The sequence below is a fragment of the Panthera pardus genome, unplaced genomic scaffold (genome assembly GCF_024362965.1).
Source record: "Panthera pardus isolate Hobbes unplaced genomic scaffold, ASM2436296v1 HiC_scaffold_21, whole genome shotgun sequence".
NCBI lineage: Eukaryota > Metazoa > Chordata > Mammalia > Carnivora > Felidae > Panthera > Panthera pardus.
In genome coordinates, this window is record NW_026526777.1 from 4,532,999 (window position 1) to 4,548,701 (window position 15,703).

At 62.3% G+C, this 15,703-nt stretch overlaps 1 protein-coding gene across 1 annotated transcript; it reads right to left on the reverse strand.

The window, feature by feature from the left end:
• Positions 1-7,224: 7,224 nt before the first annotated feature.
• VSIG8 (V-set and immunoglobulin domain containing 8) lies at positions 7,225-14,037 on the reverse strand. The gene is made up of 7 exons (XM_019433324.2): positions 13,842-14,037; positions 10,656-10,831; positions 10,024-10,225; positions 9,706-9,927; positions 8,972-9,097; positions 8,499-8,697; positions 7,225-7,627 (listed from the first exon to the last, which is right to left on the reverse strand). The coding sequence occupies exons 1-7, from the start codon at positions 13,888-13,890 to the stop codon at positions 7,345-7,347; spliced, it is 1,257 nt and encodes a 418-aa protein (XP_019288869.1). The 5' UTR covers positions 13,891-14,037; the 3' UTR covers positions 7,225-7,344.
• Positions 14,038-15,703: the final 1,666 nt, after the last annotated feature.

The window sequence follows — 15,703 nt, forward strand, 5'->3', positions numbered from 1 at the left end:
CTCTCTGCCCCTCCCCTGCTCATGCTCTGTCTCTCTCTCTGTCCAAAATAAATAAACATTTAAAAAAAATTAAAAAAAAAAAAGAAATGACTGGGCAGTCAGCCACCTTCCATCACAGGGCCTGACACACTCACCCACTTTGTCCCTTTTTCCAGGCTCTTCCTGCACCTCCCAGGGAGAATACAGCCCTTTGTCCATCTTGTTCTCTGATCAAAGCTCTGAAACCAGCCCCGGCCACCCGGGGTCCCAGGACCCTTTCCTCCGGTGACCTCAGAGCGCCAAGTGTCCCAGCGTGGCAGGAAGCCGAATCAACCATCATGAGCATTATTCTTTCATTTTTCCGGATGAGGCTAAGGGTCTCCCTAGGGAGCCCGGGAGCGCCCAGAAGGTTTAGTAGCCCCTCCCACCACCGACACACAGGAAGTGCATGGCCAACACGCACTCGTGAACAGCGCGGTCAGTGCAGGGTGTGGGGGGCGTGCAGGTGCAAAACAAGGCACTCTTCTTCAGACCGCCCCTCGCTGAGGAAGCCAGGAGTCTCAGGGTGGGAGATTCGATACCTGGCTGTCCCTCTTCCAGGCAGCGTAGTCCTGTGGTTGGGCTCAGACCACCTTTGGGGCCTCCAAGGGAGCTCACGGGCACCCGGGAGGAGACGGGCTGCTTCCCATGAACTTCCCACCCCCTCAGGGGCCCTGGGCCGGGGTGAACTCTCCCTGCCGAAGCTTGCCTGTCTTCCCGCATCCTCGCCAACCCTTTGAAACGACATGTATTGAGCGCCTACTGCGTGCCTGGCGTTTTTGCGTCTTAGGTACGCGAGCGAATAAGACAAAGATCTCTGTCCCCGTCACGGGGTCGAGTGTCAATCAGCAATCACCACGACAAATACACTCCTGTCCTAGCATGTTTAGAAGGGGCTGCATTCTATGGGTTAAAGAAAAACGTAGAGGGGGTAGGGCCATCAGAAGTGTGGGCAGAAGGGCACCATAACCTTAAATAAGACTCAGTGAGATACTTGAGCAGACTTGAAAGAGGTGAGGGTTTAGCCGTTGGGAAGGCTGGAGGAAAGCCATTCTGGACAGAGAGACAGCCAGGGCTGATACTCTGTGGTGTTCAAGAAGCAAGAGTCAGCGTGGGTGGAGAGGAGAGGGCCAAAGGGAGAAGGGCCCTAGGGTATGTCCCTGTGGCACCATGACAGGTCTGGAGGATTAGTGTAAGGACCTTGACCTTGGTTCCAAGCAAAAGGGGAAGCCGTTTCGGTATTGGGAGCAGAAGAATGGTCTACGTATCACTCTGGCTTCTCCGCTGAGAATGACGTGTAGGTGGGCAAGGGGTGGGGGAAGCAGGAAGCAGGGACCCCAGCCAGGACACTGTCGCTGTAACTCAGGCTGGGAGCCTTCTGGAAGGAGGAGAGGAGGCTCAGACTCTGGAGCTCCTCTGAAGGTAGAGCCAACTGGACTTCTGACAGGTTGGATGTGTTGCGGGGAGGGCAAAGTGGGGGACAGAGCTGCCATCGACAGTTGGGGAAGACGGTACCAGAAGAGACTCAGCAAAGGTCAGGGGCGTGCTGAGTCTGAGATGCCCATTCGACATCTGAGCAGGTAGGGAGCATGGGGTGTCGGAGTGAGGTCCGGCCCTGGTGCATAAGTCCGGGTGCTATCGGTGTATCAACTTTAATTTTTTTTTTTAAGTTTTTTTAATTTATGAGCTGGGGAGGGGCAGAGAGAGAGGGAGACACAGAATCCGAAGCAGGCTCCAGGCTCTGAGGTGTCAGCACAGAGCCCGATGTGGGGCTCAAACTCACAAACTGTGAGATCATGACCTGGGCCGGAGTCAGACGCTCAACCGACTGAGCCACCCAGGTGCCCCCTCGGTATATTGACTTTAGAGGGCTAGGTGGAGAGCTTGGAAGGAAGTCATTGCCATCCCCACTCCTCTCCTTCTCCAACTGTGCGTTACATTCTTGGAAAGGCTTATGGGCACTGAAAGGAGGGAATCCAGCTTCCCCGCAGGAACCCCGTTACAAGAACAGCTTAGGCTCCTGATCAAGCAATTTTCTGATGGTGATAATCACGAACATGCATTTCCTCAAGTCCTTAATAAGCTACGAATGAGAAGCCTCCTCCCAGGGCCCCAGGGTGGTTGAGTCGGTTAAGCGTCAGATTCTAGATCTTGGCTCAGGTCCTGATCTCACGGTTTGGGGGTGTGAGCCCCACATCAGGCTCTGCGCTGACAGCGTGGAGCCTGCTTGGGATTCTCTCTCTCTGCCTCTCTCTCTGTCCCTACCCTGCACACTCATGCTCTCGCTCTCTCTCTCAAAGTAAAGAAATAAACTTTAAAAGAAGAGGCAGAGGAGGAAAGAAGGAGAAGGAGGAGAAGGAGAAGCCACTTGCCGCCACCCCATGCCATACAGGGAAGAGCTTCCTACCGAGCCTGGAAGTCAAAGGCATGGGGCACAGTGGCCTGTCCAGGAGAGTGCTGCCTGGTGGCCGCCCCCTGTTCTGGAAGGTCTGGAACGCCAGTAGACTCTCCCCAGGTCCTACCTGACTTGCTCATCAGCGGATGAGCAATGTTCACCTTGAGGAGGGTCTGGGGGGATTTGTGGGGCTTTTTCCCTCACGTACCCCCAAGGGAATCACAGCCATTGGCTGTTGGTGGTACCCAAGCTGGAGGAGAAGCGTCCAGCGCTGTCTTTATCCGTCACACTAATCTTAGGGAAGATCAGCCCAGGGAGAGAGTGTGAGCTCTCAGAGGGAGTAGATACTGGGAAAGGACGTGATCCAGCCCTGCCCTCAGTGGAAGTGTGATGGAGATAGGAGGGTGGCAGGACACTCCAGGACAGCTCAAAGATAGCAAAGTAAACATCCTCTCCCCTCCTCTGGGAGCATGTAGAGCCTGGGGTAATAGAACCAGATATGGTCAGTCTGCCTCTGAAGACCTGACACAGGTTGAGAGAGACAGAGAGAGAGTCTGGGGGGAAGTAGGGAGAGAAGTGGGGGAAGGAGGGAGAGAGGGAGAGAAAGAGAGGAAAAGGGAAAGAGAGAGGGGGAGGGGAGAGGGCGAGGAGGGGGAGGGGAAGGGAGGGGGAAGGAGAAGGGGAGGGGAGGATGGGGGGAGGGGAGGGGAGGAAGTAAGAAGTGTGGCAGGCAGTGGGGCTCAGGCCAGGTGGGGGTTGGGGCTGGAGGCGGGATTACGAGTTGGCTGAGCCGAGAAGCGCGTTCAGGCAGGTCGGACAGGGAGGGGCCTTGGGCTTCAAGTGGCGTCCAAGTGGGAGAGGGGGAGGGGCACAGACCAGGGGGTGTCCGCAGGGACCGACAGGCAGAGACAGGCAGGAAGTGGAACCTGTCCTGAGCCGAAGGAACTCAGCCCCAAGACTGAAGTGATTCTCCCAAAAATGTGTGAGAAACTCCTCTGCTGGGAGGGTGGCCCCTCAGCTTCGGGACAGCTGGGTGGGGACCCCTCAGCAGGGACTGCGCACCTGGGAGGGGCTGTCGAGGTCCCCGCTCCAGGGGTTGCCCCAGTGGGCACCGTGCCCAGAGGGCAGCAGACGCGGGCCTGAGTGCTAGTGGGTGGACAAGACAGGGCACAGGAGGGCACGCCCCGCCCGGTCCAGGGAGGTGGCCCTGAGGATCCTGGCAGCCGGTCCCCAGGCCTGACTCTGGGACCCTGCTGAGCTTGTGTTTCTGGTGCTTCCTGTTATTATTATTAGTAACCCTATTACTAATGAGGATTGTTGTCAATATTAATACCCGCGTGTGGATTCCGGAGCTCAGAGGCAAGGCCTGGCTCTCCTCCCACTTCCCTATTGGCTGCTTTCTGGGCTCCCTACCTCCTCCCCCACAGGGTAAGTCGGTAAGTCGCCTCCAGGTTCAATCCCAAGGCTTCATTCATTCCGTCCCCCTCCCCGCGTTGGGCCCGCCACTGACCCAGCCCCCACGCCCTCTGGCCCAGCGGAACTCACATACCAAGGGCAGGCGGGGAGGCTGCAAAGCCCCAGCGGTGTGCCAGGCTCCGTAATAAGCACTCACACAAAACAGCCCTATGACTAGTCCATTTTACAGATGAAGAAGCTGAGGGCTGGGGGCTTATTAAATACCAGGAGTAAATGGGAGATCGCTGATCGCTCCAGAGGGGCCGGATGGGTGCAGAGCAGGGCTTTCCTGGGGGGGAGGGGGTTCCGGGGAGGGGGGGTTCCGGGGAGCGGGGGTTCCCGGGGAAGCACAGGGACAAGGCCAAAGTTCGAACCAGTCCCCGGCCTCCAGACAGTGATTGTGTAACCCTCAAAACCCCTTGGCTTCCGGGGAGGCAGGAGAAACAAGGAACCCCTCCCCAGAGTCACCCGGGGTCTGCGGGTCTGGACCAATGGAAATGTCATCGGGCAGCAGGATGTGGCTAGTTGAACGGCAGCCCAGAGAAGAAGATTCACTGGGATTCCATGCCTCTGGGGTCTTGAGAATGGGGGCTTAAGAGAGGGTGACTGCAGCACGACTTCCTAAAACCTGCGGAGAGACTCAGGAGGAACTGGGTCAGGAGGGACTCGGCGTCTCGTGAAGAGACGTCATATTCATGGAAATTCCGTGGATGCCAAGCTAGGGATCTGGTGGTGACCAGGGACGCACAAGTTATCTAATGTTCCGGTGAGCAGAGGATCCGACCCCGGCAAGGCTGGGGAGGGACACCGAAGGCAGCGCTAGGAAGCAGAGCGGAGACAGCCGGCTTCGTGCTGCTGGTGTCTCCACGGAAAAGCACAGAACACCTGGGACCAGACTTGAGATTCCCTCTCCCGCGTTTGGGTGGCCCCCCTACAATGTACAAGCCCCCCCCCCCCCCCCCGCCTCGTTCAACGCGGCCATTGTTAAAAATTAACTTCCATAAATTTACAAATAAATTGCATCCAGACAACAGAGGTAGGTACTCAGAAAACGCCTCACTTCCGAATTATTTCACTGAAATTCACTACTGCCTCCGTGGTGGGGGTCATTTACCTCCACGGCACCTGTCTCGTGGAACGAGCGTCCTGCATGCTGCTCCCACTTGACGCGGGGACAGCTGGAAATCAGCCGCACCGGGGACGCGCGCATCTCAGAAAGGCCAGATGTTACCAGTCAGGGCGTCCCTGCCCCCGTCCCTCCCTCCACTCCCAAAGCCACTGTTAAACATTCACCGCAAGTGTTTCCCCCCCACCCTCGGCACCCCAGCGGTGAGCCCACAGGTACCCACTGAGAGCCCGCCTCTAGGCACTTCCCGGCGTGCACTGAGTCACCCTCTTGGAAGTTGTTTCCAGAACCTCTCTAAAATCTCTTACTGCTTTTTAATAAGCTTTCCTTGCCAGGGCCTCTCACTGTTCTCACCCTCCAAGGAAGGCTGTCTGAGCACAGCTCCCTGGTTCCTGGAATGAAGAAGATGATGTCACTCAACACAACCCCCGCAGCCAGCTGTCCATCCCTTGCCACCTTGCAGGAGGCTGAGCTGGAGGCTCCTCGGACTGGGAGGGCCCTCCCCAGTCATCCCGTTCAGTCCCCTGCCTTCGGGCCAGAGTGTGCCAGGCCCCGTCCCTGCCAAGGACCTAGCTCTCTAGCTGCTACAGATGCTCGTGAATGTGTCCAAGCAAACAAGGGGATGAATTCGGTTCCTGCGGTTCTCTGTTCCCCTCACCATTCAATGCCCTTCTCCCCTGTAACCCTGTCCCCACCCCAAAGCATTTGTCCCTGGTTCCTTCGGTCCCACTGTCTCTCCTTTCTCTTCCCAAGCTCTAGCAAGGCAGAGCCTCCAACACCAGCACCCTTTTGTGCATATCCCAGACAACCGGAAGGGCTTCCTAAGCGGCGTGTGACCACGCAGGGTTGCAGGGCTTCCTCGGTTCAGAGACTTGAAACCCAGGTGCTTTGAGGTGCACCCATACCCCACACTTCATGCGGTGGGTCGCAGGGTAGGAGCGGGGAGGGTTAGGAAGCCTCCAGGGGAAAAGAGGCAAACAGACGGAAATGCCCGGGCTCTCGACAGGCAGGTGGTTAGGCAGAGGCAGGCAGAACTATGCTCTTCAGAAGACCCTCCAACCCCCTAGGCCAGACACACTTCTGCTTGTGACTGCTGCAGCCATTGTGGGGGGGGGGGGGAGGGGACAACCACCTGGTCCCCTGGAGGCAGCTGAGAACTGAACATGTGATGCTTAGGGCCCCCTGAGGGCAGAACTGGGACCCAGGGATAAAAGCTCTGGGAATAAAAATTGGGCCCCCGCAGTAGCAATATCTCTCGGACAGAGGTCAAACGGACCGCTTTGGGAGGTAGTAAGATGCCATTGGAGGTATTCAAGGGGCTGGAACATCCTTGGTCAGAAATGCCGGGGAAGGAATTCAGGTATCAGAGAACCGGCCTGAGGTCCTAGAGTCCAACATGCCTGGATCGACACCTTCGTTATTACCTTTGTGGCCTTGGTCAAGATAGCTACTTCCTCAAGCCTCTGTTTCTTCATCTGCCCAATGGGATAGTGCACGACTTCATGGGACTAAAGCGAGGATTGAAGAAGACAAAAAAAAGCGGGCAAGCGCCTGGCACCTAATGGGCACGCAATACACGCCCACCCCCTTTCCTTTAAAGCAGGCGTGGGGGGGTGGGGTGGGGGGAATCGCTACACGAGACGCCCTGCAAGGTCTACTAGCCCCAAAGTATGGCTCTGAAATCCTTCCTGGTGGGTGGCACGGAAGGAAGGCATACAGCCTGGAGAGAGAAGGAAGTCCGCAGGAGGTAGATGAGGGAGGAGGAAGAAGGCGCTGAGGGTGGCCGGGAACCTTTCGGGAGGTCAGCCCTGCCAGTCCCCCCGGTCTCCCCTCGCCTGCCTCAGGAATGAGAGGGGAAAGCAGGACTCCGGGCCTACCAGGAGGTTCCCCATCCGCAGGGTGACGGAGGGGGGTTGGCAGCCCCTCCCAGCCCAGCCCGACCGTCGGAGGTGGGAGGGAGGGACCGGGGAGGAGGGGCAGCAGCCTCCCGCCCGCGCCCCCGGCCGCGCGCCAGCCCCTCCGTGGAACCACAGCCACCACAATCTCGGGTCTTAACAGTCGCTTTATTGTGCTAACACCGCCGCTCGGGAGCTCAGACCTGACACGCAACCATCCAGTCCGGCCCCGGGGCCCTCCGCCTCGCCTGGGGACGCCGGGCCCCCGGCCTCGACCGCGCTCGGCGCTGCCCCCTACCCACCCCCCACCCCCCGCCGTCCCCCCCACCCCCCGCCACCGCGCGCGGGCCCCGGGGGAGGCGCCGTGGGTCCCGGAGGCCCGGAGGCCCGGGCGGGCGCGGCGGGCGCGGGGCGGAGCGCGTCCCCAGCTGCGGGCGGGGAGCCCCGCGGCGCGCTCACACCAGGAGCCCGTCGGTGCGCTCCCGCCGCCCCTCGGCGCAGTCGGCGGGCTCCGCGCTCTTGACCTTGACGTAGACCGGGGAGGGGCCCGCTTCGCAGGCGGCGGCGGCGGCGGAGGCGGCGCAGGGCGCCAGGGCCACGTCCTCGGGGCCGCCGCAGGGCGGGGGCGCGTACTTGCGGCGCAGGGAGCGGCTGACGGTCTGCGTCGGGTACCCCAGCAGGTGGGTGACGCTGCGGCCGCGCCCGCCGGCCTTGCACCCGGGCGCCTCGGCGTCCTCTCTGTGGAAACAACAGGCGGGCGGGTGAGCGGGCTCCTCCGGGCGCGGCGTGGGCACGGCCTGGCCGGAGCGGGGGGCCGCCGGCAGCCTCTCGGCCCCGCGCCGCCCTCCGCCGGCGCCTCGCCTCTCCCTCGGCCTCCGCCTGCTCTCCTCTGCCTCCTCCTGGCCGGCGACCCCACGCCGCACACGGGGCCCGTCCGCGAGCGTCCGCCAGCCCCCGGCGGGCAGCCCCACGGGCGCCCCCCGGCCCCTTCCGACGTGCGCACCCGTCCCCGAGACGGGGAGGGAGGCTCGGAGGCCCGGGAGGAGCCGCCTTCCCTGTCCTTCGCTCTCCTTAGCTAACACCAGCCTCGCCCTCGCCTTCTCCTCTCCTCGCCTCTGCCCCTCGACCTCCTTCTCCACCTTTGCCTCCTTCCCCGGGGCTTTGCGGTCATTAGCACTCCTAGGCTTGTTCTATGTTTATTTCTAGTCGGTTTCGAATATACCTTATTAGCACTATCCTTACTATTGACTCTTCTTAAATAAGCATGTCCAGAGTTGTCACCGGCGTGAAACAGGGCAAACACGGGGGGGGGGGGGGGGAATACGGTCCCTGCCCTCCAGGAGCTTACAGTCTAGACAAGGTGCACAGAGAGGTGCATAGACAGGAGGGAAACGGAGGGCAGGGGAGCAGAGGTGAAGACTGGCGCGGGACGGGGAGAGAGGAGCCACGGCGGGTGGCAGGTCGACATGCTGCGGTCCCCGGCACTCCTGGCGATGGCCGGCAGGGTGGGGGTGGGGGTCCCGGCCGGCCCGGTGGCAGGCAGGGGTGAGGAGGGGCAGGGCGCCGGTCCCCTGCCGCTCGGCAGCATGCAGCATGCATCAGGTTTTACCTGATCTCACTAGCCAAGTCGCCGCAGGCCCCTCCGCCGACCCCGCCGCCGCCGTTGCTGTAGCCGAAGGCACCGCGGGAGCCGCCGGCCCCGCCCCCGCAGCAGCAGCAGACGAGCCCCCAGATGCCCACCAGCAGACAGCCCAGCATGAGCAGGGAGCCCAGCACTGCGCCTATGATCATGCCTATGCGCCGGGAGTCTGTGGAGACAAGTGAAGACAGTCAGGCTTCCTGCAGCCCGGCAGGTGCCCCCGAACCGGGAAGTGTGGGGCCGGCCCTCTGTGGGGAAGAGAGCGAGGGTCCCAGCGGGTGTCGGGGCCCCGGGACACCCAGTGAGGAAGGATGAGGAGATGCCTGTGTCCCCCGCGGCTTCCCAGCCCTGATGGAAATGGGAAGGCAGAGCAGACAGCCCAGGCTCCTCCAGTCCCGCCCTCCCCGCCCCAGGGCCCTCAGGGCCGCTGCCACTGCACCCACCTGAGACCTTCACCTCCACCACGCACACACTGTAGCCCACGTGGTTGGCCACCGTGCACTGATAGAGCCCGTCATCCTCCCGGGAGATGTCCTTCAGCACCAGGTCGCCGTTGTTCAGGCCTGAAACTGAAAAAGCACCACAGGGCTGTGGCAAGGGCCCGGGGGCCACCCCAGCCTAGACCACTGCCGGTGGGGAGGGAAGGAGAGAAGGCGGATGCACCCACGCACACGCGCGCACACACACACACACACACACACACACACACACACACACACACCGGCCCACCCCACTCTCCCGATGACTCACTCCCCCGGTGGTGCTGAAACGGAGAGACGAGGCAGCCCCTCTCCCAGCAACGGGACGGAGACACCATTAATTCACTCTGCCACCTTGGGCAAATCTCTCCCCTCTCTGGACCTTGGTGTCCTTCTTTGTACAGTGAGGACAAGGTGAGACCAGAGGAATTCTCCAGGTCCCTCCAGCTCTGAGAGTCTCTGTTTGGCAGTGAGTACTGTCCAGCCTCCCTGTGGGCCTCAGCCCTCTGAGTCCCCCCCGCCCCCATGGCCCCCGGGAAGGCAGGTGCTATCGCTCCCTCTCCCTCTGTGAGGCGCCCAAGGCACAGAGGGGTGCAGCCAGCCGCCTGAGGCTCACAGCGGGTCAGTGCAGCAGCCAGGACCCAGGCCTGGCTCTGTCGGCGTGTCCCCCCAAGGTCCCGCTGTTCGCTCAGACCCACCTTGGTTCAGGGAGCTGTGGAAGGACTCCTGGTAGGAGAGCTCCGAGTGGAAGCTGTGCTGAGAGTGGTAGGAGCCGGCGCGGTAGGGGTGGGTGTGCCCGCTGATCTTGGCCCACTTGTAGGAGAGAGGCGGGGTGCCTCCGTTGGCAAAGCACTTGAGCACCACGTCGTTGCCGTGGGTCATGTGGCCCTCAGACCAGCACAGGGGCACCGCGGGCCGCGCTGCGGGGAACCGGGCAGGTGTGAGCCGGGGCCCGGCCGAGGGGCTCTGGAGCCTGGGTGGGGGAGTGGGGGGCGCCCGGAGGAGTCCGGCCATACCTTGGACAGTGACGATGACCTTCCGGCTGGCCATGGTGGTCTTCTTCACCCGACACTCGTAGGTGGCCGTGTCAGACACCTGCAGGTTCATGAGGTTGATGGAGGCGTCATACTGGCTGGGGTCTGAGGCTGCAAAGCGGACCCTCTGCTGCAGGTGGGGAAGGTTGCCATGATTGATCCTCTTGTCCTGGTAACTAAGGAACTGGGAAGAAAGAGAGGACACGGAAGCGGTGAGCCAGGCACGGCCAAGGAGGGCCACGTGGCTCGGTGGCCTCGGGCATTTCACCGAACTTCTCCGCGACTCCGCTTTCTCTGCTGAAAGATGCTGACGATGATACCTGACCCGTTAACCTCCCAGTGAACGTGCGAGAGCACATGAGATCAGGCGCTTTGCAAAGCGTCGGAAAGTGTCGGGTCAGGCTGGGACCGTCCCGAGGCCTCCCCTGCCCTCCGGAGCAGGTGGGAGAAGGCCAACTAATGGTGATTTGTGATTACAGAGCCCGCGGGCCTGTCGCCTCATCCCTGGAGAGGCCACTGGGGACGTTCAAGGTCTTCATTTCCTTCTCTGCCCTCCTTTTCCCCTCAGGCTGGCCTACAGGTAGGGCAAGGGGAACCCTAAGCCCAGCACTCACCACATTCTCCCGGTGTGAGGGGTCTGAATTGACCTGCATCCACTCGATGTCCAGCCCATTGGGACCATAGTCCTCAGGGTCCAGGATGTAGGGGCAGCCCAGCCTCACATTGTCACCTTCTGCCAGGTACAGGATCTCCTGGCCATCCCCGTTGATCCGCACAGCAGACAGCAGTGCTATGGGAGAGGCAGGGCAGGTGGGGGGAGGGGGGGAGAGAAGACCAGGGGGCGGGGGCAGTCAGCTTCTGCCCCTGTCTCCGCCATCCTGCATGGAACTGCCTGGGGAGGAGTGGCTGCTGTGTGTGTGTGTGTGTGTGTGTGTGTGTGTGCATGTAAGCACGCGAAGCGACCAGAGTTGAACGCTCCGATGGAAAATCCTGGCTCATTAAAAGATGCCTTTTTCTGGGCCAAGAGAGTGTTCCCGCGTGGAGACCGGAGGGTGGAAGCCATGGCCGCTGGGGTCCCTTTCCAGCCCCAGGAGTCGAAGACGTGACATGATTGCGGGTGTCTCTGCGTATGACACCTGCGTGTCTGTGGCTGTACCCTTGGGTGTGACCACGTGTGACTGGCTGTGTCAGGGCGCTGAGTGATCGCTCGTGCCTGTGCGCGATGGCAGGCAGCTGGGACCGGGAGCCTGGCTGCGTGGGTCTGGCGCTGCTCGTGGCCTGGGCCTGGGAATACGGCCACATGCATCCGTAGGACAGTCTGAGCCTTGTGTGATGACACATGGCATTCTGGATTTTGTGTCCGTCCCCCTGTGCCATCGAATGGCTCAGGCACAGCCGCCCACACATGCTGGCTCCAGTTGGGGCCCCTCCCACTGCTCACAGCCCTGGTTCCACTGAGTCAGCCCCGCTGAGAAGCCAAGATCTGGAAGCTCAGGACCCAGCTCCTTGCCCTCCCTCCCCTGGAGCCCCAGGCAAACACTAGCCCCAACCGGTTGGACCCAGAGAGGAATACGGAGTGTGGGGAGTGGGGGGGGGGGGCCGCCCCGACCTTGGCAGGCAGGACAGGCAGGCTCCACCCCCCAGGCTCCTGCAGCCCTCCCTGCCCAGGCCCCTGGCCCGGCCTGGCTCACGCTCCGGCCCACCAGACAGCCAGCAAATCCCAGGAGTCCCAGCCCTGGTCTCGGCAACTCCCGCTCTGCCCTTCTCCGGATCTCTCGGGGCCCGCGTCTCTGTTAGAGTGTCTCACACCTACGGTTTCACACGGTTACCGCCCCACATCGCCACACTTAACAGACCTTCAAAACGCAGACACATCTCTATGCGGGTCCCACTTTGCTACCCACACAGACACGCGTCTGCACACACAGTGCGCCTTCATCCGGAAGGCACGCATCCCTGCCCACGGCGCCCTCCCCGTGCGCATCCGCTCAACACTACACGTCCCCGCAGAAGCTTGGTTCACTTCCAGAGGGCCAGCAGGGGCCTTTTTAACACCCCCAGACACCTCAGGCATCCCCCGCCCCCAACCCTGGCGGGGCCAGCAGCCCTAACCCCGCGGGCTCCAGGGTGACCCAGAGCAGGCGGGCCGGCCACGGGGCACTAGCGGATCGTGGGGACACCTCCTCCAGCCCCGGGCCAAGGGAGATGTGATCGGCTCTCCCGAGATAAGGATCCTGGCACTGACTGCCAGCTCCTGGGGCGCCAGGAGGCACACCAGGGATGAGCCAGAGCCCAGAGAGCAGAGGCTCCACCCTGGGAAGGGCTGCCGGGAGGGCTGTCCCCATACCCAGGGGGCTGGCCCAGCAGCCCAGCAGGAGGGTAGATCTGTAGGGGAGGGGGCTGGGGAAGGAGGGGACAGGCTGAATGAGAGCGCCTCCACCCTGCACTAGGCAGTGTCTTCCCTTGTCCCGGGCCAGGGAGCCTCACCCTAGCCTTTCAGTCTCTCCAGAAGCCTCTCGACCTCCACCCTGTCCGCGGGGCTCCAGCCTTTCCACACCCCTCACTCCTCGCTGTCTCACCTTGGTCCCTCTTGCTCCTGCACTGAGGAAGTCTTGCAGGGAGCATGAGACAAGAGAGGGAAGAGAGCCAAGGAGAGAGAGCTGGACAGGAGTCCCTGGAGAGAAGGAGGGAGGAAGGGGGCCAAGGCGACGCAGTGAGCCCCCTCCCGTCCCCCAGCCAAAGCACCAGGGACTGTGTGCCCCCTGTGGGCGTCCTTGGTGTGTTTCCCAGCTGCCTGCACAGCTCCTAACCCTCCCTCTGGAGGTGACAGAGCAGAGAGAGGGTGTTGGAGCATAGACACACGGAGTGCCGGTCTGTCCTGCCACACCCACGCCCCACACCACACACATGGACGTGTCCCGGGTCCCCAGACCACAGCTGGAGCTTCGTGAGGGGACCCTGCTGTCACCCTGCCAGTAATGCAGTCTCTCTCTCTCTCTCTCTCTCTCTGTCTCTCTCTCTCTCTCTCTGTCTCTCTCTCTCTCTCTCACACACACACACACACATGTGTGTGTGCATGAAGGCTGAAAATGCTCCCCGAGTTCCTCCCACAAACGCGCTCCTGTGAACCCAGACCCCAGGAGGGTCTCAGCCATTTCCAGCCATGCCCACACACAGGGGCTCCTGCTGGGACTTGCCCCAACAGGGGCAGGGGGCCACAGCGTCAACCTCTGAGCCCTGCCCTCGAGGTGTGCCCCCTCGGGGTGAGGGGGCTCTGGGAGGCGCCATCCCCACCCCCCCCCATCTCATCCTGGGGGGTGGCGCTACCCTGGAGCTCTCAGAGCACAGTCCGTCTCCTAGGGGGCGCTGTCTCCTCTCAAAGCAACTCCCTGCCCTTGGCTCTAGCCTGGGGGTGGGAGCGGGTCCTCCCAGGGGGAACAGCACACAGAGAGGAAAAGGGGCCTTTCCGGGGAGAGCCTCCCCGGCGACACCAGCCTCGCCGTGCGCCTGACACCCTGCCCCACCCCCAGATCCCCAGGCAAGCTCTCCAGGCAAGCCCTGCTCTCCGTGCACAGCGTGTGCGTGCACGTCCGAGCCCCACACGGCTCACAGGCACCGCGAAGATCCATCAAGGCCTGTGCCCCAAACCCTCGGGCACGGGGCCGTCTTGGCCATATCCACAGCCAGCTGGCAGCGGGGCCTCGGACCACCTCCGAGGCGCCGCTGCGGGCCCATTGTGGTCCCTTTCCCTGCCCTCCTGGCATCGCGTGGGTGTCCTTGCCGGATGCCCAGCCCCATACCTGGGCTCAGGCACACGAGCAGAAGGTGGAACGCTCCTCGGACTGCCATGTCTCTAGGCTTGGTGTTTCCTCCGCTTGGGCTGGGTGTCCCTGGGGCCAGCGGTGGTGGGTATGTGGGGACAGGTGGAGGGAGGGGGAGCGGAGGGCCCAGACACTGCCCGGGGTGGCAGTAAGGTGCAGTGAGTGCCGGGGCCACAGCCGGAGTTATTTCTATAGGAGGGAGGGGGCCTGGTTCCCGCCTTGGGGAGGAGTCCCGGGAGCCTTAATTATCGGGGTGACAGAGCGGCCTACCCAGGTATTACCCAGCCCTCACCCAAGCTCTTCCCTCTCCCGAAAGTGGCAAAGGGAGGCCGGCGGGACTTGTAATTAGGCACCTGTTAAGCTTCCACTTCCTCCTGGCCCCATGCTCGGGGTAACAACAGTCGCCTGGTTCTACAGCGTCCACAGAGCTCCCCTCACCACTCATTTGCTGCCTCCTTCCCCCGGGGAGACAGGGAAGCGGAAGGAGAGCCAGGCCTGGGGAGCAAAGGTGGCCAGGCTGGGAAGGGTTAACCCGGGGCCCAGGGACACAGGGGTCTGACCCAGCCTTTCCTGCAAGCTCATCTGTGACCCTGGGGGAACCACCCCCCCCCCCCCCCGCCCCTGGTTGAGGTCTGTGGGAAGGGGCAGCAGGAAAGGGGACTCGGGCTGGAAGGAAGGCCCAGGCAGATGAAGGAGCCCGGGAACGTCCAGGCCGCCTTCCCCTGAGGCCTCTGGCCCTTCAAAGGGAGTCGGGTCTCCCCAGGGCTGAAAGAGGGAGGCGTGCATGGGCACAGGGGCTTCCCCTGGCTGCCCCTAGGGAGCTGTGGCGCCCACCCCTACCTGAGGTGAGGCCAGCCCCGAGCGCAGGGGGTTCCTGGGCGCGGGGGTGTTGGGGGCCACCGGAAAGACCAGGAAGGGGGCGTGCGCGCATCACGTCTCCGCCTGTGCACACCTTTCAGGGGTCACTTGGTGCCCTTGCTTCCAGGCACAGGAGGGGAGACGAGGCCCCTCGAGACCTGGACTGCTCACTGGGGTGACCTGGGAAGGTTGGAGCTGGGTGGGTAAGGGAGGAGGCAGAGCGAGAAGGCAGAGGACCAGCCCCCGGCTCGTTGGCCTAGGGGGTCCCAGGACCGCCCACCCGCGATGGTGGGGGTCAGGTCCTGCGCTGTCCCATTCAGCAGCTCAGCTCCCTCAGCGGGGCCGTCGCTGACAGGGGCCACAGGGAGGGCAGGGGTGAAGAGCCTTGGGGAGAGTTACGGGCCGCGGCCAGCTCAACGAGGAAGCGCGAGGAGTCCACGCGCCTCTGTGTTCCAAATGCCTCCACCACCCCCCTCAGCAATGACAGGGTGCTCTAGGGCCCGCCAGAGGTACCAACGAATATCTGTATTTCCTTGTTTATTTTGAGGTTTATGAGATTGCCCTGCACCCTCGGGAGAGCAAGGATCATTATCCCCCCTTTACAGATGGGGGGGGGGGATTCAGCCCACCTGCTGCTGCTGAGCCTGGCAAAGTGGGGGGACGCCCAGGCATCCTGACCCTCAACCCAGAGCGGTCCAAGGAAAGGGCTCGGTGGTCGTGTGGGTTAGTAAATGTACCCACGGGGTAGAAGCTTGGAAGGCCAGTGATGGGGGATGGGGGGGGGCGGAGAACCGGGGGGGCCAGGAAGAAGGGGGACTGCACGGCAAAGAGGAAAGCTGTGGCTCCATCAGGGTCAAGTGTAGGGCTGGTGGATTGGGTCCTGGCTGTTGGTTCATATCAGAGCCGGGGCGAAGGCTGGGTCGGGCGGTTGGGATCACCAGTGAGCTCGAGGTCACCCTTGAGGAACTAGGGCTAGATTAGGC

Excerpts from the sequence above, each read along its gene's own strand:
- VSIG8 (XM_019433324.2), bottom strand. The coding sequence starts at position 13,890 with ATGGCAGTCCGAGGAGCGTTCCACCTTCTGCTCGTGTGCCTGAGCCCA. Across the intron at positions 9,928-10,023 it reads GGTCATCGTCACTGTCCAAG|CGCGGCCCGCGGTGCCCCTG; the intron begins GTATGGCCGGAC and ends GGTTCCCCGCAG. Across the intron at positions 7,628-8,498 it reads GACTTGGCTAGTGAGATCAG|AGAGGACGCCGAGGCGCCCG; the intron begins GTAAAACCTGAT and ends TTGTTTCCACAG.